This window comes from Pteropus vampyrus, unplaced genomic scaffold, assembly GCF_000151845.1.
Source record: "Pteropus vampyrus isolate Shadow unplaced genomic scaffold, Pvam_2.0 Scaffold125, whole genome shotgun sequence".
Taxonomy (NCBI): domain Eukaryota; kingdom Metazoa; phylum Chordata; class Mammalia; order Chiroptera; family Pteropodidae; genus Pteropus; species Pteropus vampyrus.
The window spans coordinates 2,346,324-2,371,288 of record NW_011888906.1 but is presented as its reverse complement, the minus strand read 5'-3'; the positions used below and the strand labels follow the sequence as shown (position 1 = coordinate 2,371,288).

At 37.0% G+C, this 24,965-nt stretch overlaps 1 protein-coding gene across 1 annotated transcript in view; it reads right to left on the bottom strand.

Annotated features, from left to right (window-relative positions):
* The window catches only part of DHX35 (DEAH-box helicase 35), a 69,492-nt gene that overhangs the window by 42,744 nt on the left and 1,783 nt on the right, over positions 1-24,965 (bottom strand). The window contains exons 2-7 of the mRNA XM_011366607.2: positions 20,329-20,462; positions 16,432-16,524; positions 10,013-10,090; positions 4,372-4,476; positions 2,451-2,512; positions 1,566-1,635 (exon numbers count right to left, since the gene is read on the bottom strand). Coding sequence (XP_011364909.1) covers positions 1,566-1,635; positions 2,451-2,512; positions 4,372-4,476; positions 10,013-10,090; positions 16,432-16,524; positions 20,329-20,462 — 542 coding nt within the window. The remainder of the gene's footprint in view (positions 1-1,565; positions 1,636-2,450; positions 2,513-4,371; positions 4,477-10,012; positions 10,091-16,431; positions 16,525-20,328; positions 20,463-24,965) is intronic.

Below are 24,965 nucleotides of genomic sequence, written 5' to 3'. Positions count from 1 at the left end.
AGCAAATAAACAATAAATGGTAATGCCAAGACAGAAATATGGGTAAAAGATATTAAGTTACTTATTCGAAGAAACAGATGATTGACAGGTATAGGAAAAATGAAATGATCAAACTATAGCAAAAAATATATATAATAACAATGAGATTATTCTTTCATCTATCACATTGGCAATATTTTAAAGCTAATATTCAGTGTTGGCAAAGATTTGGTGAAATAAGCCCTCTGCTATTGTTCCTAAGAAGGTAATATGGGATAAGCCTTCATAAATATCAAAAAGTCTAAATCTTTGGCCAAGGAATAAAATAACAAGAGCAGCTGACATATACTATTCTACACTATTCCAGGGCCACTGAGTACAGCTGTGTAGTGTACACACAGCACAAAGATGCCCAGCTGAGGAGGCTGTGGCATCTGAAATCCAGCCCACCCTCCCCTCATGTAGCTATGGACATTTTCCCAGCAGAAGCATCTTTTTCCAATTTGCCCAAAGGCCCCTCATCATCTGTTTGTAACCCTCTGTCAAGCACCATCCTAAGAATTTCACATTGTCTTATTTAAGTCTCACAATGAATTATGATATAGAGCAGCTCTGTACAAGAGAATTCTCTTCAATAGAGAGCAGTTCTGTCTAACACAGCAGCCACTAAGCACGTGTGGCCACAAAGCCTTTGAAATACAGCTGGCATGACTGAGGAACAGAATTTTTTTATTTTATTCTATTTTAACTAATTTAAATTTAAGGTGGTTAGTGGCTATCAGATAAGAAAGCATACCAGAGTACATATAAACACTTCTATTGTGCCCATTTTAGAGATTAGTAAAACTCGACAGTCAGAATTAGAACCCAGGCAGTCTGACTCGGAGTCCAGGCTCTTAATCACTTTTCTCCACCACCTGTGGTTGGGAATTTGTCCAAAGAAAACAATCAGAAAATACGGGAAGGGAGGAGAAGATGGACGTAAGGTTGAAATAAGAGTGGTAATGAGTTGTAAATGCTGAAGGCAGATGATGGGCACATGGAAATCATTAAACTTTATTTCTATTATGGGGTATGTTTGAAACATTCTATAATAAAAAAAAGTTTAAAAAAAAAGAAACAGAAATGCAACAGATTTCATTACAAGGGTGCCCACTGCGACATTATTCGAAATACTTCAAATCTAGAAACCATATAAATGCCTAACAGCAAGAGAAGAGTCAAAAACTTTATGGTAGACACATATGGCTACATTGCCACTAAAAATTACATCTTCAAAGAATATTTAATGACACAGAAAAAAATGACCTTGATGTAATAATATTAAGAGAAATATGCAATACACAAATGAGTACATACAATCCAATGCCTCTTATGCCAAAAGAGATGCGTGTATACATGCAAACAAAAACACAAAAAAATGAAGAGATGAAAATAATACATCAAATCCTACCAGTGATTTTCTTTGAATGGGTAGGATTATGGATGACTTTAAATTTTTTTCCTTCGTATTTTGTTGGATTTTCCAAATTATTTTCCTAATCAGACAACAAAACTAAAGCAAAAGTCTGGCAGTGAAATCATACCTTTTTCAGCAAGCCAATGGCAATGTCTGTGTACAAGGTCCTCTCATGGGCTTCATCCAGCATGATGGCACTGAGAATCAGGAGGTAGATCTTGATGAACGTCTAAAAAAACCATCTGCACAATCCTATCCAGATCATCAAAGGGATCTCTGGGTACTAAGCCCACATGCAATCACCTTATATCAAAATAAAGCCAAGTAACTCCTCTTAAACTGATAAAAATGGCATCATCAACATATCCTGGTGAAGACGATGGTGTATTTATTGCTATCTTTAAAGATTTCTACCACCAACATTGGATTCCAATAGGATCTAATACCTGATTATTACCATATAACATATAACCCTACAGAGCACACAATTGGAAAGAACAAGGCCTAATCACTTAAAAGTTGTTAAGCTGCAGAAAACAACACAGAGGCACATGATCACAGCTCTGTCGCATGTGTATCAGGAAGTCAAATGTGACATCCCTTCCAGAAGACCACAGAGCCTGGGTGGGTCAATTTTAATGCCTCAAGTGATGGAAAAAGACACAAAAGGAAGGAGAAAGTATAAATAATGATTTGGACTCTGCATATTACATTCAACAAAACGTTGCCCAGTTCTGTGCTGTGACTCTGCAGTCATCATCAATCTTGGGATGTAACAGAGGCAAAATAAAAAGGATAAATCAACAGACTATTCAAATAACAATGGGGATTTTAATTTGCCCTTTTTTGACTGTAAATTTTAAGGAAAACATCGAGGGTTGAAACAGCCAAGGTAAGAAGAGCTTTGGGGCGGCTAAATACAGACTGAACCCATTATTAATACAACTGCTTCTCGATCTACTTCTGTACTATTGAAACTTTAGGAAAGTTATCATACAAGAAACACATTTACCTATATTTTGTTAACAAAGGATCAACCATCATTTCTCTGACCAACATTCCATCTGTCAGAAACTAAAAAACAAAAAAACAGAAGTTTTAGAAATAATTCATTCATACTTTATATTAATGATTTTTTTTAATGTTCAAGTGACTAAACAACCTCTTCGCCAGCATGTGTACGAGACAATTCCCACAAAGGACTGTGAGGAAATGCCCCAACATTTTAGTTATCAAGCAATGAACTGCTCCCAAAAAAAAGACTTCAAATACGGGAAGCTCAGCTGGGGTGTACAATTCTTTTGACAGAATTTCACCTGCACTTACTATCTGAACATCAGCTAAGCTCCATTTCCTCTGGGCCTGCACCTCTGATACTGCTGATGAACAGGCAGTGAAGCCAAACAAACCTGTGTCTACCCAAGGGAATATCATGAGTCTCAGATAACTGGACTTGCAGCTCTTGAGGTGATTAACCTCAACGTCAACTGATATTATTTTAGGGAGGCTTGAAGGAGCTGTGGTTAAGGACACGGGCTATGGGGACTAAGTGCTGGGAGTTCAGATCCTGGCTCTACTCCTTACTAGCTGCGTGAACTTTGGGCAAGTTACTTACGCTCTCTGAGCCTGATTCCTCATTTGTAAAATGGAAATAATAAAAGTATCTACCTCAGAGGGTTATTGTGAGAATTAAGTGAGATAGTACATGTAAAGTGTTTAGCACAGGACAAAGCACACAGGTAGTATTCAAGAATGTCAGCTATCATCATTTAGGATGTTTGTTAATGAATGTTTATAACATGCTTTAGAAATATGCAGTAACAATTAAATGTTGTTACTCTCACCTCAAAACAATTCAGTACTTTAACAAGCCTAAACATCTCCCTGGCAAGCTATATCTTAGTGTTTTCACTTTTTGTTTATTAATAAAAGCAGGATGAATTCTCATCACACTATTCTTGGAGCTCGTACCAGCTGCCACATAGTCGCAGTGGAGTGAAAGTGAGAACTTGCCTGCCACCAATGACAGACCACCAATTAAGAACTGAGCACCTTAAAATTATGACCAAATGGAAAGCAAAAGCTTTTTTTAATGGCAGATCAAAAAATAATAATAATAATTTGGTTATATAATCCACTGAAATTTATCTAAAAATTAACTTGTTTCAACATATTTGATGATACAAAAGAATATTACTCTTACCTAGTAAAATGAATGTCAAAGTTAACAAATTACTGAAATTGGGAAAATGAGGTCCATATTTTTACAAATCACTACATTGTTCATTTAGCTCATGTGGTTAATTTCGCTTTTCCTCTATTCAAACTGAGATTAACTGAGATCCTAATAACCAATTTTCATTTCATCACAGCATGTTCACTGTTATAGAGTACTATTTGATGAGTCCTTTATTCCAGCATAGTGGTACCCAGCAGATGCTCTGCTGAGTTGACTGTACAGCGAATTATTTGAATGTTAGTGACTAGGTCAAAGAACACACATGTAAAGTCTATTGTCATGTAAAAATAAGAAAGTTCTAATTGAAAAATAACATTTGTGAATTCTACACTTTATAATTTATACTACCTTGTCCGTGTTCTTAGGCCTTTTATAGGCATGTTTCTATATTTAGACAGCTATGTGGATCAGTGGAAAAACAATAAAACACACATAAGAAAGGACAGCTTTGAGTCCTGCTTTTAACACTGACAGGCACATAATGTCAGGCAACATTCAACCTCCCAGGTCCTCAACCTCTCCATCCATAGAACCAAGGTCCTTAAAAGACTCAATTCCCTGATGGCCAGGATGATTTCATGCACTTTCTACCATGGTATCGATGTCCTGTCAGCAGTGATGCTGCATGTTTTTAATTCCCCCAAAATAACCTTCTTCCTTATTTACAACAGGAAAAGCAGCTTGAGCATTTCACCTTAATTCTTGTAGCCAGCGAGTCAGTGCAGTCATCAAAGCGGATGCAGTAGCCCACCTCATGGCCCAGCACCGCACCCCTTTCATCAGCTACTCTCCCTGCAACCTTTGGGAAGAAAGATCATGCTGAAAATAGAGACAGAAATTACTGCACAGAGCACATACTATGGAAAATCTAAAGGTCACTTATTTTTTAAATAGTATATGAACATGGTAGAAAATGAAAGGAATAGGGAAAGGTGATTAGAGAACAGGTGTGATAACCTTTGCAATTTATTAACTTTACATCTCTCACCTCATTCTATAATCAACTTGAGGCAACTTATAAGAACATATGTAATAAAAAACAGAATCATATAAAGATGTTACAGATCAGGATCAAAGAAATGACAGATAAAATTCAAAAGATCAAGGCCAATGAGAAAAATTTAAAAACACAGATATGCTAAAGTTTTTAAGTTGAACTACAAATTCAGTTCTAAATTTCCTGGTGGCCAAAGCAAAAAGGAAAGCAGAAGAAATGACAAGATTCACTCTGTTCCTAAAGCCTTCTTTACTCTTTAGCACACCAACTAGGGACAAATTTTCATGTCTTTATACCTTGAAATAAAGACCTTCCTCTGAACCATGAAGCCAGGAGAACAGAAATGATCAAATTTAATTCTGGGCTAAATTCATTTTCTCTTTGGAAGCAAAAGAATGTTTCCAAAGTGAGATCATCTAAAACAATTTGCAACAGTGTACCAAAACCATTAAAAGAGAAAATAAAGACAAGATTGCAGATTAAAAAGTAAAAAAAGGACAGGTGAGTGGATGAGAAGATTAACAAAGGAAACAATTCAACATAATAAAGTAAAAGTAGTAAACAAAATACATAATATATTACATTACGAAGATCATAAACTATAGATAGATTTTTCACCCACCAATATATGACAAGAAAAAGTGAGTGTAAAAAAGAAAAAAAATAATTCAACAGCAAAATCTCATACTTCTCCAAGAATGATATCAAAGACTATTATCTTATTAATAGAAAATATCTGAAATAATGAATAATTATGAATGAGGAAGAACAGTAATGCTTTTAATTTAGTTTAAAAGAAAATAAAGAGCATGACATTCATCACATAAACTACCTAAATGAAAAGAACCAAAAAGAAGCAACATTATAGAGGTTTCCTGGGAATCTAGCACACCTACCCCCATGTAAGGCAACTTCCCCCCAAGCGCCTGAGTCCTGGGATTGGAATGTGGGCTGGCACAGATGTCCTAAAGCAGAGTTTACAGCTACAGTCATTGGGCCACAGCAGCCTCAGGCTTAGGAACCCAAAGGCTCTCTGCACGCAGCTCTCTGGCCAACTGTGTTTAAGAAACTGAAGGCAGATGAGGATCAGATGTGGTGGCTCTGCCTAATGACTTGAAATTACAGATCTGGTAGGCCAAAACAGAATCAATCATCCAGCAGCTGGTATACACCACGTAGTCTTTCAAAACATCTTATGAAACCAGAAATTCATCCTATATTGCTCTACCTCTGCAGGTTATATTTCCCGATAAACAGTATTTCATCACGACAGTTTTGTTATTGTTATTGTTTCAATTTCAACCCTACAGATTATTATACTATAAATCTCAGAAAATGGTACAAATGGAGAATGTGTACACAGAAATACTAAGAGTTGATGGGGATAGGCTTATAAGAATGAGCATAAATAAACCAACCCTCTCCATAAAAATAAAATCATTTTATGGGTCTATAAGGCAAAAGCCAAACAAATTTAGTTCTATTATTTCACTATTTATATACATTTTCTATTAAAAGTATTTTATTTTCAAACTTTTTTAAAAATTTAATTTATGGTCACATACCTTGATATCTGAAAGGTCATAGTCTATTGGTTTTTTAATAGATTTCCACCTCTAATGGTTAAGTTGTACTCCCAATAACCTCATCAATTGGACTGGATAAATATTATCTTTTTGACAGAAACAAATAAATATAGGAAAAGGGAGGTAAAAAGAAAAAATATCAATCACTGAGCACCTACTACCTACAAGTACTATGCTTCAAGCTTTCACAAGTTGTATGTCATTAAGTATGCACACAGCCCATGAGGTAGATAAGACAGAAACTAAAATGACAAATTTAGAGCTTGTCCAGGATCACAGCTCAAGACACAGACTGGCCTTGAAGCCAAACCCAGAGCATATGAGCCCAATGAACATACTCATTAGTAACTACCTCTCACAGTGATCAAGCAACTGCTTATGCAATCTGTTCTTAGGCTAAGAGATTGTTTTCAGATTTCAGTCGGCACACAAAGTACTTTTTGAGATGTAGCATTTCAATCTTGACAGCTCTATTAATGCTACATGGTTAATTTATACACTTTTTGTTCTTTCCAGACAAAGTATGTGGCTTCATGGAAATTATCCATGGCTATAAATTTGGAACTAAAATGCACACTGATTAAGAGCTGGGATTCCAAACCACAAATAGGAAAAACTGCTCTAATTTTAAGTAATTGAGTCATGTCTTGTGACATAAAAGATCATGTACTTTCAAACTGTTAACTCCATTTTTACACACACACATAAGACTTGGAAATGTTTATCAATAATTTCAAACTTGGGGGTGGCTCCATAGTGTAATAGCACGTTTGCTTTATACGCAGAAGGTCCTGGGTTCACGCCCCAGGTGGAGCCACGGACCAGGCCCTGGGTATGCTGCCCCCTCCACCCAGCCGCAGTGCACCAGGTGAGCCAGGCCTTGGGTGCAGGCCGAGAGAGTGTGGGAGGAGACACTCTGCCTTCAGAGATCCAGTTCTTAAGGGGAAACAGCAACATCCATAGGTCAGAGGTGGAAGCTGAGGGGGGGAATTAAAGAGGGGAATAATAGTAATTTCAAACTTGAAGACAATTTGGGAAAAAGGATTACACAATAATTAGTACAGTGCAAAAATAACTCTGGGAAATAGAATTAATGTCTTGTCCAGGTAAAGATGACAAAATAAAAGCATTTTTATCCCCACTTGCCACTCTCAGAGCTGATTTAAAACAACAAAAGAAATAAAACATATTATCAACCAAAACCTCCATCTTCAAGGAAAGGAGGAGATAGACAGGAGCCCAAACAACAAACTAGGAAGGACGGCTGCCAAATACTGTGAGGTCTGAACACAGGAGAGAGGCTCCAACCTCCTTATCAGCAGAGCGGGCTGCTGGTTCCCTTTGTGTTACCACCCTAAAAGGCAGGACTAGCAATCCTCGGATTAGCAAAACAGAAAGCAGCCTTATATTCAGGCCCAGGAGGCATGGGAAATGTCTCAATGGGGGACCCACTTTGAAAGCAAAGAATCACAAGGGAGGAGAAGCTGAGGAAGGCAGACAGTCAGGAACAAGCAGCAAATCCCAAATCAGAAAGCCCAGAGAATTTTACCATGAGCAATTACAGCCCTCTCAAATCACCAAGGAATGTACTGCCAGATCCTCATCCTCATGCCCCAGAAAAGGAAAATAAGAGATTTGGCGAGAGGTTGTACATTATCCAGACCAGCACAACCTCACAATTCTGCAGCTATTAAAAGTACTAACATAAGCCCACCACATTAAAGCCGACCAAGAAAGAAGGAAAGAAACACGAGCAAAAAAAAAGAAAAGTTTAAAAAACTTTAAAACTATTACCCAAAGAAACAGAAGTAGAATTCAGCCAAAGAAATCCAGTTTCAAAGAAATTATAAGCTTAAACTAAAAACAGCTTAAGGAAGAGACGCAAAGTCAGAGGATTCGAAGAGAAACAAGGTCTCAAATGTACAGATCAGAAGCCAGTCTGCCAACAGTCTCCAAATCTCACGGCCTGGACATGAAAGATGCTAGAGAGGCTTTTCCCAAATTTAAGAACAATCTCTAAAATTATATAATGCTATAAATAGCCAGTTACAATATTAAAGAAACTTTTCCACAGTGTGAATAATAAAAAGCAAATCAGAATCCACCATGCAGGAGTAACACTAAAATATTGCTCTACTCTCTCTGTACGAAAATAATAGAAAATCACTGTCATGTAAAGAGGTGACCAATGAAAAAGCAGCCAAATTGCAGGAAAAAAGATTTACATAAAGATGTCAGGCAGTTAATTAACAAAAACATTTATTTTTCTGGATTTTAAAAAATGTAGTAGTATCTGCTTTTAAAATTTGTAATGTATTATATAATATCTCTTCCCATTTAAAATATTCACTTCTCTATTTATTGAAGAGAAAGAAAACATTCAAAGAAGTGATTATGAGACCCAGGTAGAGATATTAAGGAACCAAAATAGAATAAATCTGACTAAAAATGATCACGAACATTGTGGACAGGCTTGAAGAAATCTCACAAAACAAACTAGAAAAGAACAGATAATAGTGATAACTACTAAAAATAAACAAAGAAAATCTAATATGCACTTAATTGATGCTCTTAGAAGAAGAGAATAAAATAAATGGAACAGAAAAGTATGCCAAGATATAATAGAAGAAAATCTGCATAATATAAAGAGATTTGAACCTGCATATTAAAAGTTCTTCCATACCTAAGAAAAAATGAGACAGAACAACTAGCATTAAGATATCCTGGTGCAAAAAGAATCTTACAAGCATTCAAGCTGAAAAAGTAAGCCAGAAAGCTAGCGGGGGAAAAGGCCCACTGGACCTCAGACTTCTCTGTACAGTGATCCTCCATGCCAAAGGCAGTGGAACAATGTCTGCACAGTTCCTAGGGAAAGAGAGTGGAATCAAGAATTTCATATTAACAAAAACCACAATCAAATATCCTCGGGCTTATCAAATTCAGCCAATCAAGAAATAAAGAGAAATGAGCAATTCAAGGTTGGCAAACCATGGAAATAATTTGTGATAAACATTAGAACTATTTAAACTAGAATTAAAATAAATGCCTGTAGGAGTTATGATTACAGAAAAGAACATATATTTTTAAATCTAGAAATAAAAATTACAGTACTACATCTAAAACAAATGGATGGGGGAAAGGTAGAAAGAATAAGTGTGCTGATTTAGTCTTTAATAGGAAACTAATTATATAACGTAATTTGAAAAAGAACTAATGTCCTAAAGCTCTTTGTAATCTTTTTTTCTTAGTTTTCAAGCTTTAATAAGTTCTCTTATGGTGAATAGTTATCTACCCAAGGTTTAGTAATACTCCCAATTTCACTTCAGTTTCCTCTTTTGTCAAATTCAACAAAAGCAAATATATGACTGTGATCTCATTTTTATAAAATTATTTCTATCCATCCAGCCAACCATTCATTTTTATATGAACATAAAAGAGAAGCTTAAAATGATGTTTATAAATGTTTGCAATGTTTTCACTGGACGATGAGATTTGGAAATTGTTTTCGTTTTCTGTTTTGACTTCTCTGTGCTTTATTACTACTTAAAAATTCATAATGCATGAATATCAATTTTACAAAAATAATCAGACCATAGTTCTTTTTAAACTGAAGAATTAAATTCTTAAGAAGTATCATCATATTCACTTGGGGCTTTTAGGAAACAAGAAAAAAAATCACTGAAATAGAAGACACAGATGAAGTCTTTGAATTCAAAACAAAAGAAAACAAACAAACAAAAAAACAAACTCACTGTAACAGCAGCCACTCTTCGAGGCTGGGTCACTCCCACAACTCTTCCTTCAGCAGTCCAGCCAGCTTCTGCAAGGTACTACAAACAAAATCACATCTAAGTATACATCTGACATCATTTCCTAGAAACAATCTCCCCTAAGGTGACCCTGTATTGTGATAAAAATAACAGATCGTTCTTCTTCTATCAGACATTTTAGAAGTTATTTTGCAAATGAGGGATTTGAGGCTTAGAAATGTTAGATGACTTAGTTAAACTCCCATCAGACCTGATAATCAGAAGAACCAAGGCACAAATTTAACATTCTGACTCCCAAATCTTATAAAATTTCCATTTACTACAGCTGACTCAATAAAAAAACTATCCATGAGTCACTCAGAACAATGCTGAATCTGTAGACCAAGAATTTCAAAGTACACACAAAGACATTTCAATATGAATATCAACCATACAAAATATTTTAGCCAGATTAAATAAAACCAATTAAATTTTATATAATGTATATATTCCATTACTTAATTTATATTAGCATAAATAAAAATTTTATATGCATTTAGCTGATTTATATATGTATTTATTTGCTATATAGATTTGTTATGTATGTATTTGAGTATATGCATTTTTTAAATCTAGAATGGATAACAGTGGTTATCAGTTACATATTTTTATAAAGTCTAAATTGTTTTACCATGAATTTATATCACTTCTATAATAGAAAATAAAAATTTTAAATGCTGGTACATGTATCTGCTCATTTGTTTAAAAGAAATAAGGAAAGACAAACCAGAAACTAAATAGTTATCAATGAAAAATCAGTAGGAGAGGGATGGAAAGATGAAAAATAGAAACAGAACAGCAGGGATAAAGAGGGAGTGACAATGCTCTGAGCAGATCTTTTTGTGTGGTTCTGAGAACCCCAGTCATGTTTCCCAGACTCTTCAAATATCCCCCAAATGAACAAAACCAACCAGGATGAGGATGGAAATCTAAAGGAAATACAAACACTAACAAATGGCCCTGTCTGTATTACAAATGAGTAACATGATCACACTAACGGGGGTGGGGAAGAAAAGGACTAACCTAAGTAACTAGAAAGCAATATCTTGAATGGATGCCGTAAGGCTAAAGACAAAAAGAACTGTGCATAAATGCTAGGATCTAGCTAATGAATGTTAGTACAAACTGTAATCTGGTTTGTAAATGTTAGTAAATACCCCAACAGAGGGATGGGTTTGTAATTCTGAAACTATTTTACATGTATATTAGAATTTAACAGGTAAGTAAATATATGGTAGCTGAAATCTGAGTATCTCACTGTTGGAGAAAAGTTACAGATAAGGAAAGGCTAAAATAAGCCCTATGGTATTGAATTGGAATAAAAACTATTAGCTAAATCAATGGGTTTTTATACACATATACAGACTGATACAGATATTTAGGGGTTTTTATATATGAGGGTTAGTATTCATATACATTTTCCCAAGTCTGAGGAATGTATTTATGAATATTCATTTCTATATATTTTCCATTGAGATTTACAGCAAAGACATCTCAGTAGCAATGGGCACCCTAGCACCCAAATCTTGATTTCTAAACACCATTTTCCAGTAAAAGGAACCAGGGCTTCTTGGAGAAGTGGTTGATCCCTGCACTAGAGCGGGGGAAATATAAGACAAGACTGAAATGTCTTGTGGTACTAGAAAGTAAGAAAGTGTTCAAAAAAAGGTTGGAGGCTTTTAGAAAGCACACAGGAGCCAAACTGAAGGAGCTCCTAATGATCAAAGCCAGACCATTTTTAACAATAAAATAAATTATGATGGTATTGGACTTTAACTCATAAATATCCATGAATCCATACTGAAATACATAAATAATTCAATAAATAAATATATGAGGGAGAAAGGACAGTTCTTCCTTATAGAAGATTCCATTTGCTAAAGGTAGAAGGAAAAAGAGAAAATCATCGTTGCCTAAGTAATTGCTGCAGACAAGATCCAAGAAGGGATGCTAAAATTAGTGGGCAAAAGTTTAAAGAAAAGCGGAGTATCTGCAGCCTGAAAATACCTCCCCCAAGATATTAATCGACTATGAAAGACAAGACAGTAAATTTATAAGCAAAACCTTAACCAAGTTTGGCACCTTAACCAAGTGATCAAGATTAACCTCATCAGTGATAAGACATCAACATCGTTGAAAACCCTCATACGATGCACTAAGGACCTACCATTTCTGTGGTGTTCTTTCCAAAATGCATAAGCTCATTCTAATGCTCAAAAACACCACACAAACCCAAATTGAGGGACATTTTTTTAAAATAAATGCTAGTACTTTTCAAAAAATGTCAAGTGCATGAAAGATGAAGAAAGACTGAAAAACTCTCATAGACTTGATGGACTAGGGTGAAATAACAAGTAAGTGCAACGTACTAGATCACTGAACTAAGAACACTGGTTGGATAACTGATGAGATTTAAGTAAGATCTGCAGCCTAGCTACTATGTAGTACTGTACCGATGTCAATGTCCTGCTTTTGATTACTGTACTAAGGGAAGTGGTGTGAGGGGTATATCATTTTTACAACTTTTGTTAGTCTAAAATTAGCTAAAATAATAGTTTAGAAAATGACTATAAGGAACAAAATGTTTTACATAATGTAGGTAGGTTTTTTGCTATAAAACCTGTAAAGTTCCTCTCTCTTGTACTCTTGTATTAAATACATACACAAAATACTACCAACCGCCCCAATCAACACAAATGCAAGATCAATACTACAAGACTAATAGCTAAGATTCATCGAGTACATTACTAAATGCCAGGAACTGTGTTGAGAGCCTTTCAGACATAACCCTATTTAATCTTCCCAACAAATCCTCTAATAGCATCGTCAACAATTTAGACATGAAAAAAGAGGTCACATAATCTGTCCAAGGACACAGATAGAAATCTAAGAGTTGGGATTCAAGCTCAGCATATCGAAGCCCTGCCACATAACCAGGACACAATTCTACCATCCAAAATAAAACATACAGACTCGTAGTCGATCTCCTAGTAGCTGTGTTAAGCAAAAGACAAAACGATTTCCATAATAAATGACCTATCCATGAAGCCAATCTTCTCAACACACCTAAGATTCAGACTTCTGCTGCACACTTCTGGTTGCTGACAAGTGGAAATTTAAAGATACTGCAAAAGCAGGTATAGTATGTACATCAAGATGTAGTGGTATGTCACAAAGGGAGATCACTGAATTCCATCAGAGTTCTCTCCACTTTTTTAGAGTTCACCCAATCTGCTCTTCTAGTTACAGAGTGGGATTAAGAAGAACCCCACCAAAAACGGCTTATGAAAATTGTAATAAAGAGCTTGTTTTTGGAGTCCACTGTTTTAACAGTGCTCTAGGAAAAAATATCATCTAGGTTCCACATACAGTTTGTGAAATTTCAGAACTGGTGTTTGGCACTGTGGCATGCTGTATGTGTCCAAGGAAAGACAGTATATAAATCTAGCAAAACAGTTTGGTTAAGGAAGACCTGTTCCATATCCTTGCTGTGACCTCAGCCTTTCTAATCTTCCTAAGCCATAACTCAAATTTAGTTTCATAAGAAGTTGGGAACTATGACTGTTTCAGAGAAGAGGAACTGAGGGGTGAAGAAAAAGAATAATCCTTCCACAGGAGGGGTAGTAGATACCTGAACCAATAACATAATCCATCACAATGATCTCAGTCATTTTCACCAGCAAAGCTTAGGAGATTCACTTTTTACCAATAATTCCTTTGTGCTTTTTTAATTTGATATCATATGACTATATTTCCTATGCAAAAAACATAGTGCTTATAAAAAATAGTTCCTTAAAAATAATTAAATTCAAATGCATATGTCCTTTGACTCAGCAAATCCATAATTAGTATATTTATTCTATAAGCATACCCGCATATGTGCAAAATGATCTATCAGCAGATTGACTCATCACGTCTTTGTGATAATACAAAACTAGAAATCCACAACCTAAATGTCTATCAATTGGGAATTGGCAAAATAAATTATGTAGAAACTACATAACTACTAGACTCTAAACGACTGAAAATAGATCTATACATTAAGTGAAAAAAAAAGACAAGGTACTTTAAAAGCAGTACAGATGCTACCATTTGTATTTAAAAAGAGGGAGGAATATATACATATTTATATATCTATATATATATAAAAATACACACACACAACATATTGTTCTGTAAATGCGATTTTAAAAATCCTCTATCCAAGAAAGTGATAACATCAGTTACATCTGCATAAAGGAAGTATCACAAGATAGGGCAGAGGGAAATCTTTCTCTTTTATGTCCTTTTGTGTCTTAAATTTTAAACCACGTGAATCTATTAAATATTCAAAAAATGTTTAATATTTTTAAAAGTCTTAAAATTAAAACAAACAAACGACAGCAACAAAACCCCTACCTTTGTTTGCTGCCACACCACCCAAGCTGGATCCTCAGACCCTACTCCTTTCTCCTTCAGGCCTTTCTTTCCTGGGACTCAGCCCCTCAGCAGGACCCCTCTGCTCCCTAGTAGCTAAGCCTCGTTGGGGAATATGACCGCATGATTGTGCTACATTGTATTACTGATCCAAATATGGGCCACCCATCCCTGTGGGTGGGTTATGTACACTGCCATGCTATTGCTATCAGACCTGCCCATGTAACTTGCTTCAACCAGTGAAATGTGAGCAGAAGTGCCACTTCAGTAAGGAGTTTTAAGAGCCATCTCATAATTCCACCATCTACTACAAAAATCCACAAATCCCAGGTAAGAGCTATGCCATCATCCTAAGACCCAGTGATCACTTGGAGCAGCCCACATCTTGGGTCATCAACCCGGGAAGGCCACATAATATGAGGAAGAAAAAAACCTTTGTGTTAAGCCACTGAGATTTTCAGGTTCTTTGTTACCATAACAGTTAAAGTAAGCTGACTAGTTAATTATGCAGACTAATTCCAAAACAAACTAAAATCATTTAATCTTTCATGGCCTTTTACCTCTGTTTTATATTTCCCTACCTCACTCCTCTCTATAGGGTGCTCATTTGTAAAATGAGCACCTACCTTACAGGGTCACTGAGGATTAAACAGGTTAATGTGTTTAAACTGATCACTTTATGTAATACATATAATAATTATCACTTGTTTTATTCTTACTACTCCTACCTTATAATCTCCCGGCAATTTAACATGGCCCTTCTCCTGTGTCCCTCTTGTAAGCAAGTAATTTGCCCAGGTTTTGATGCCATCTACACATAAATTTTCCCTCCAGGTCAGCATTTCCTCTGCTGTCCTTTCCCCAGGTCATTCCTTTGTGCCTACCTTTCCCTAGCTACACTTTAGATCACCTGGAGAACTTTAAAGAGATCCCTCCATCTGGGCCCTATCCTAAATCCATTATTGGGGTGGGCAAAAGAAGCTATATTATTTCCTCACCGAAGTTCAAAAATAGGCAGAACCGATCTGTGGTGTGAGAAGCCAGAGTAAGTTACCCTTGTGTGTATGTTTGTGGGGGCAGGAAAAGAGGGCAGGGGACCAGGTGAGGACACAACTGGGGTTCTAGTAACGTTCTGCTCTTTTTCTTGATTTGAGTGCTGGTAACTCAGGTGTATTCACTTGTGAAAGTTTATCAAGCTGGACAATTATTTTAAGTACTTTCTGGTATGTATTTTATACTTCAATTAAAAAAAATCTATGTTAAAAAAGAAAAGAAAAACCTGCAAGGACTGTCGTCCCTGACCCCTTACATATCATTCCTCACCCTCCAAGTCGAGGCTCTTAGACAGACTTTGATCTCGCCCTCTCTTTCCACTCTTGATCCTACGTTTCCACTCTTGTTGAGCCCCAAACACTTCTCCACTCCAGTATGTCTGACCACAATATTCACTGGATTAGAACATCTTGTTCAAGGTCGACTTCAAGTACCCTTTTTTCTACAAGGTCTCCTCCGATCCTTCTTTCAAATTCTATTCACACCAGATATGATTGAAGAGAGCTTTCTTCCAAAGCACTGCATCGTTCTGTAACAGTCAACTTTTATTTACAACTAAAAAGTATTCATCGTACACTTCCTCTTCAACTATAATGATTTGAGGACAGAAAATATGCATTATACTTCTTTGAATGAGTCTCTATTGTTCTTTTCTGAGTGTGGCTGTCCAGTTATTATAATAAATTGGAATTATAATAAATTGAAGATGACTATTACTTCAGTATTAATCAAAGAAATTATAAACCCCAAAAGCTTAATAAAGAATACTAGCTGGGTTGAATATTTCCTCCGAGAAGAGATCTTAATAATGCAAATAACAGTAAAGAGAGTTCTCAAGTTACAAAACCCTTCCAATCAAACCTAAGAGCAAAGACATTTAAATATATACTCACTTGTGGAATCTGTGTACTTTTCCCACATCCTGTTTCTCCAACAATCACCACTGTCTGATAGTTTTCTATCAAGTATAATATATGATTCCTAAGCTGAAAAAAAAACCCATATATTATAAATAGCCATATCTTTTTTCAAAAGACCTAAACAAAGATATTTAAACATCATGAAATGAGCTGTTTGCAAAGGAAATTTTAAAAAGAACTATCAAAATGTATTTCCAACTCTCAAGTACTGTTGGTATCAGTTTACGCTGATACAATTGCAATTGAGTACAATAACTTATCAAAACATATAATGCACATACCCTTTGATTCAAGATTTTCACTTATAAGAAATTATACTACAGGTAGACTAATACACGTGAACAAAGACGTATGTACAAGCATACTCACTGCAGTATTGTTTATAATGGCCCAAAATTCAAACTGCCTAAATGTTCAACAGGTGATTGGTTAAATTAGTTACTAAATACTCCAATAATGGAATAATATGCAGTTGTTAAAAAGAACCAATGTCTATTTGTATTGATATGAAATGGTCAACAAGATATGCTAAGGGAAGAAAGCAAGTTGCAGGACAGTGTGAATAATGCACCAGTATTTGTGTTTTTAAAGGGTAAATACAATATGCTTGTTTAAGTAAAAGCTATTTTGGGGAAAAACAAAACAAGAAACTGGTAACTACACTGTCTCCAACGGACGGGGACAGGGTTGATGGGGAGCAGGAATGTGAAGGAGAGTTTTGAATTTTGCAGAGCATGCATGTATTACCTATTTAAATTTTTTCATTGATTAACTCAAAAAAAAAAAAAAAATAACTCTAAATCTAAGTTCACAAAAGAGCACCCACATGTTACCTCTAATATTTCCACTGAGCCTTCCTTTACACAGTCTGTGTAAGCAGAAACACTGGTTTGGCCACTGAAAAGTCACAGGTAATTCAAAAAGACTATTTACTTAGCTTCAGAATGTATTTTTTTTACCCACATTTGATTACAGACACACCTGTTGGTCTATAAAGTCATGAAGGTATTCCATTAACACCTCGTTTGGAGTGAAGTAAAAAAACAGCCTAATTCTCCCACTCTGGTCACTGCTCAGCTCATCTGATTCCATACCAGCAATGTGTTTGGTAAAGAATGGAAGAGCTAGGCTAGCATGCTGCCTAACTGGCTAAATGAGGTATTGGCTGTTTTAGGATTTGAATTTGGCATTATTTGGGGACTAAATATGTAGTTCTCAAATCTTAGTGTGAAAATCTCTTAGGATATTTGTTAAAAATGAAGATTCTTAGCCCTACTCTCGGGGTTTCTGATTCAGTAGGGCTAGGGTGGGGCCCAGGAATCTGCATTTTTACAAGCACCCAAAGGAGATTTGGTTGCAGGTGGCCTACTGACTAGTCTGAATGCTTCCTTGTTGGTTGCTTGCATTTTGTGCTTTCTTTTTCTTGGATAGGGGAAGAGGAGAGGTTTGGATTCTTTGCAGGTATTTTGCAAATGGCAGCTCCATCCACTGGATGGACAGCTGGATGGATTGATGGATGGATGGGTACTTGGTTAAGGAAAATCTGAAAAAACAATTTGACTACAGTCAGAGAGAAAGATAAGGCATTCCAGGGAAAGGGAAATAATATAAGCAAAAGAAAGATAGAAGTAAGCAAACTATATAAACTCTATTCAAGGGGTGCTATAAAAAGCCCATGAAAAACTCTAGGTTTGGTTTGAAAATGAGTTATGAGAGATATAGTTAGGGCTGCATTGTGAAAGGCCTTGAATGCAGAGCTAAAGACTGGACTTTACCTGAGGAACAGTATATACTGTGAGTGTTTGAGAAAAATGGGCAGCAGCATACAAGATTGATTTGAGCAAGAAGAAACTGAAGGCAATAATTCATATTTCAAGTGCTAAATACGAAGCACTACAAATGGAGAGTCCAATGTGTGACATCATGAGGTGACAAAAAGATTTCCAGTTTGGAAACCAGAAGGAGAGTACCATCAAGAGGCACAGGTAGGGAAATCAAGGAGAGCTAGTGAGGAAGACTAGAATGAGCTCCACAGAGGTTGAGTTTGACAGAATAAGAGAACAACATTGCACAGCAGTGTCCAGGGCCCAAAGAGAATGCCAGCCTACAAAAGGTGTCAAAGGGAAGACCGCCTTGTAATGCACTGGGAAGAAGGAGGTGAGCTTCAGATTTACTGATGCTTTAGATTCAACTTCTGTTTTTAAAGCTACTTTTAGTTTTAAAAGGGAAGGGAGTGGTGAATGGATAACATTTTATTCTTTTCATCTTCTAGGTTTATCTTTGCCATCTTATGAGATCTTAACTCTGCTTAAAGTCTGCTTTGCTTTCTATCAGTAACTTATACCGCTCCTTCTTACCATTTAAGTTCATCAGTATATGTTAACAACTTGCTTAATTTTTTTCATTTGTTGTTTCACTTGTTATATTTTATAAGTACAGTTAAAAGATAAGGATCAGTCAAGAAAAGGCCAAAATTAAATACTTGGTAAACAATTATCCTCGTTCTTGAACATTTATGGCGTGTCAGCTATCTTGCTAAATGCTCCGTATGGATCATCTCATCTAGTTCTCATAACAATATCCCATGAGAGAAGTACTACTATTAGTCCCATGTTATAGATAAAACAGAAGCTCAAATGGTGAAGCAAGGTCACACAGCACACAAATGATGAAGCTTGGGTTTGAATCTGCAGTCCAGACACTGCATCACAGCTCAAACCGTGTCCCTCAATGGTGAGGAAGCAACAATGAACCTATAATTTTATCTCCTGAGGGTCAAACTAGTTTGCATTCACACATAATGGATGAGGTTAATCACCTGAGGAAGAAACCCAAAGACTGTCAACACATGAGTGACTAAGATGTTTGGGTCCACATAAAACTGATCAAGGCAATTGGCTAAATTAAGAAGGCTGTCATTTTATATCCATTTGGAGAAAGAACATATTAATAGAAGAGGAATTATTAGCACAATTTAGACAAAGGGACTCCCTAAGTATAAGAACTCGGCAGTTTTCACCCAGCACTGTCTCGGAGAAAGAGACAGGGGCATGGGTGCTGGTGGGCACACCTATCAGGTCATTCCAGAGGCATCACCCTTCATCAGGGGCTATATGAAATAAATATTCTTCAGCTATATCTAAATCACGTGTGGCTCTGAGCCCACTTCCTGATTATAATTTGGTTTCCCACATGGACTTGGTAACAGTGAGAAAACGTGTCCAAGGACTGGGTCCATCTGTACTAGAGAACTAAGGCTCACTGTAAACAAACATGTTCTGATTCTAGTTTACACTTTGGTCTCTTATGAGATGACAAGAGAAGTATCCATTTCACAAGACTAATGAAATCAAATGCCTGGATGTATACATGGTGAGAAATAAACATATCAAAATCCTGTCACTATCTTAGTGGGAGTTAACCTCTTCAACAGAAACCACCACTATTCCCAATTAATCTTGTTTAAAGAAATACAATTTTAAAAAGAAAGCTAAAATTGGCCTATGTTGGTAATTTGTTGAAGATGGATGCATAGAAGTACACTGTGCTATCTTTACTGTTCTGTACATCTGAAACTTGTCCGTAATTGAAAGCAAAGAGGTGGAGGAGGATGTCATTCCATTTCTTTCAATTTTCAATATATAAGCTCTAACTGAAAAAATCTTAAGGACTTTGAAGATTTCTAAGGTTAACTAATATACACATACTTTGCTTTGAAAAGTTAATCCCTTCAGATAAGGTTATCTCTGAGCTCTTTGTGTTCTAAAGAATCATTATGGGAAAGAGGACATACTATTTGCTTCTGCGCCAAGTATAAAGCTACTGCAGACTGCTTTAGGCCGACGAACTATACATGCTTATTCAATGTACCTTGAACACTGGCAGCTTCTGCCTCTGCTGCTCTATAGAAAGGGCAGCATAAGGGTTGTAAACAACGGTTGTTGCAGAGTTTTCAGCTAGACTTTGTCTCTCTTCGGAGATGCTGACGCCTGGTCCCTCTGTACCTGTAACAGAAAAAAATTTTTTCAGATTCTCTGATACAATGAACAGAAAAATGTACAAAAGTTATAAATTTAAAGATGAAGATATATAACAGAAGCAATGCATTTGATCTCAAACTACTAAGAGATATTAAACTTTAACTTCAGGAAATCATCTAAAATGTAAGTAGGAAAAAAGTGAGTAGGAAAAGTACCTATGACAATACAAAAATCTTCTCTAAAACCCTCATTACAGTGTCAAGAACAAAGGAGATGGCAGTCCCATTGGGCTCCAAATTGGCCAGACACAACTGTACATTACAGAGGACAATGTTTTTAGTGCTGGCCTCCATGTCAGTATTATTACTGAACAATTAATAAGAGTGACAACCCCAATGCAAATTAGCTGAGTTAAAGGATAAGTCCTATTACTGTAGGATGGCAGCAAGGTTCAGGGACAACAGGAGCCAGGGACTCAAACGCTGCCTGGGCTTCGTCCTTCTCCCATTTCTATGTCCCTTGACAAGTTCCTCTCTATCCCTTAGGCTGCCTTCTCTACAGGAGCTGGAGTCAAGGCTGACTGCCAGTGCCAGAGCTCAGGCTCACAATTCCTCCACCAATCATTCATTCATAGAGATGAAAAAGTGCAAGAGATACAGCATGAACACTGCAGATGCAGACCCTACCCTAGTGCAGCTGACTTGCTTCTTTTAGTCTTCCTCCCCATAGCACATGAAGCTGCAGTAAGTGCTACGGAGAAAATTAAAGACCCAGTAAGGGGACCAGGGGGTCCCAGATATGTGCTGTCTGTTCAGGGAGTGGGGAGACTCTTTTTCTCCCAGCTTAGGTCCAATGCCCAGCCTAATCCAATCAACCATGGCCAGTGCAGTGGGATACAATAAATGGCAGCCCCCATGTGAATCACAGAATTGGAGAGGTTGGATGGGAAGTGCTGCTCCAAGAAACCATTATGCTGAGCAGATTAAACAACAGATATCCACAATACCTTCTTGGTAAGAACAATGACAACTTGGTGCTCAGGATGGAAGAATAGGGAAGCCATATTTCATCATGAATAACTGTTCAAGGTACCATGGATTTTTAGCCTGGAAAGGAAAATGCCTTAGAAGGAGCATGGGTTCAATTTTTATGATCAGCTTCCATTACTTTTCATGGCAACTTGTTTATGTAGTCAGAAGAGTAACAACTGAATGACACAGGGTTCAGAATTCAACTCAACATAAGGAAGATAATCCTAAAAGTTAGAGCTGTTCAGCATTGGGGTATGGTGCCTTTGTGAATCAAAACCCTCTGCAGAAGTTAAAACACAATGGTGCACAGCATTTCTGTTGGAGATGCCACAAAGATAATTACCCAAAATTCACAGGTCTTCTGAACTAGAATCTGTAACGCTATGTGAAAGTACAGGGGCTCTGTGACAAGAATATTTACCCCTGTGACTTAGGTTTACATTTTGGGGGAGAGGGGTTCCCAGATCCCTTCAATAACCTAAAAAAGGCTGTGAACACTATCTCCTGAAAAATGTATCAGAATGTAATGTATCAGAATACAAATTGCTAGAGGTCCATAACCTCCTTAGAGCTATGTTTAGAATCATTGACATAGATCTCTGATCCCTATTCCATTTATTGTTAGGAATACTTGTGTTCCAGAGGTCCAAGAATGCCAAAAATCAGGTAAATGGGGCACTGCTTGTTGGGGAAGGTCATCAAAAAGACAAGACTCAGTTTGACCCATGGGCTGGACCCAGGCAATCAAAGGCTCCTCACCTATTTCCTTTTGTTTTGGAATATGTGCTCTGCTTGCCTTCCCAGGGCTTGAAGCTGCCCAAGGACACAGCCTTGAGACAGTCTGGACCGGGTACAAGACTAAACCCAGTTCACATCCCCTGTGTATGTGACTAAACCCAGTTAAGACCTCTACATAAAGTTTTATGATCTGGCAGGCAGCTGTAGCGATCTACTCCTGTTGCTGCTGTCCAAGACAGGCCTCCTATATAAATTCCCTTGCTTATTAATCTGCCCCCTACCAATCTGAAGTGTTGCCTTTTTCTGTTGGTCTTGCCCTGCACTCTGCTATGGGGGCCAGTTTTAGATTTTACCCGGGAAGCTCCCAAAGAGCCCGCAACCCAACACTGCTGTATTGTTTTTGCCAAAATGTTGACCTTTCTTTCATCAAGACAAAAGATAGAACAGGACCTGGGCAAAGCGAGTTTCCTTTCCTTTCTTCCCTTGTTATGCACGATAATACTATCATTGCTACTTCTTAATAATGTCTTGTAACCTTTTCTAAGAAAATTATTGCAAAGAATACCTTATCCTCATCAGCTGTTTTTGTCCGGAATTCTCTCCTTTTCAAAACACAATTTAAAACCTTTACAGTATGTCTCAAATATTTTTATATTGCTCCTACAAGGTCTCTTAAGTCCTCCCTCACCAGCCTTTAATTCACCATGGTGTCTCCTTCACTACCCCACCCCTCCTGGTCTCTAACCTACAGCCTAGTGCACCTCCGTATACTATTCTGTTATGAGATCTTTAATAAGAACAGCTGCTATCAACCAATAAGGAACATGTCTTCTCCTCACAAAAGACCATTCAGCCAAATGCGGACTGCTTCCCCCCTACATACATCCCACGGCCCATTCTGGTTATCTATGGTTGTTTTTCCCTTGGCAATATTCTCTGTGCTAAAGGGAATAAGTTTGTAATTCTTGCAAACTACAAATACCTTCATTTTGCCATCTAGAAAACAAGGCTGAGAACAGCACCCCTCCAATCCAGTATTCCCTCTCACCCAGTTTTTCAATTTGAGCAGTGACCCATTGGTGGGTTATGAAATTAATGTAGTGCTTCATGACGAGCACTTTTTAATAATGAACTAGAAATAGAATAGAAAGTATCAGAGTGCATCCCAGAAAGCAATATTGTTTTTGTACAACTTTTTTCAGACTGTGTTCACGCTGGATCATAGCACAGTATATTTTTTACTGTAGATAGATAAGGTCAAAAATCCCCAAAGTTGTTGCTATAAAGTTTTTGCCAGGCACATGGTCAGCAATCATTAAATATTTGTTAAATGAATAAAGGAAAATGGCATACAAAGCTCTTAAAGCAGAGATCACAAACTAGTTACTCAATGTCCCCAAATTGGTTAAAATGTTTGAAATTGTTCATTTAAAACATGTAAAAACTTCCCAGTCAAATCTAGATTTAGGCTTTAAAAAAAAAAATCTGGCAACTGTGAGCCCATGACAATTAGGTAGAACTGAATACAGCTTCCTCCTTTACATAGCATATGCAAGCTCCAGCGTATATCTATCAGTGTATGCACATTCTAGTTTGCCATGATCCCCACCACTCCCTATTACTCCCACCCAGCAGCTTCACTTACTTAGACCGTCTGAAAGGCCCCTGTAGTTCTTGAGCCTGTGACTCCCGGCCTACAGGATATGATCGTGATTCCAACATCTAGCCTTATATCCGGCCTCAACCACTTCCCTGACCTTCACCATGTATTTCCCACATCTTTGAACTTCAGTTCCTCATGTGTAAAATGAGAGGGATACCATCACAGAGATGTTGTGACTGTTTAGTAAGATGATGGAACTAAAACTGACTAGCACAAAGTAAGGGCCCAGTAGTGTGTACTAAATCCATTCCCAACTCAGTTAATGACATCAGTTTACCTAGGCCGGAAGTTCCCCAACTTTGATGCATGCTGGAATCAACTGGGTAATCTTTACAAAATACTGATGCCTGGTTCCTAGTCCTCCAGACTTCTAATTTCTTGCCATGGGGTATGACAGAACAGAAGAATTTTTAAAAGCATCCTAAATGATTCAATTACACAGCAAAATTTGAGAACCACTTACCCTAGTCACCCAACCCTGAAATCTGAGTCATAACAGACTCTATCATCTCCTACATCTGCCTCTAAAATGTTTCTCTAAAAGTTTCCTCATCTCTGCTCCCAGGCCAAAATTAAGACTTTCATATTCCTCCTCAATTTTAGTAGTACCTTCTCTTAATGGTATACCTGACTCTAATTTCCTCCCCAAACCATTTCGCACACCACTCCCAGAGTTATCTTTCTAAAATAAACCTCATCAGGTCATGCCCTGCTGAAATCCAAATTCTTTAACTTGCCATGAGACCCTCAGAAAGAGGCCCCTACTTTTCAAACTTCATCTCCTGCCACACCCCAAAATATACCCTAGCACATCCCAAAATATACCCTACCACTTAACACCATCACATTACTCAATTATTTGGTTTCTTTGGACAAACATGAGGCACACATCCCACTTTACCTTTGTGCATGCTGCTGCACCCTTTGCCTAGAGCTCCATGCTCCTGCCTCTTCGTGGAACAAAACCTTATTTGTGCTTCAGTATCCGCCTCAAAAATATCACTGTCTTTATGAAGTATTTCTTATCCCCACATTCAATCTTCCCTTCTCCTATATATTTCCACATAATTATAATAGCTAATATGTATCTAGTGC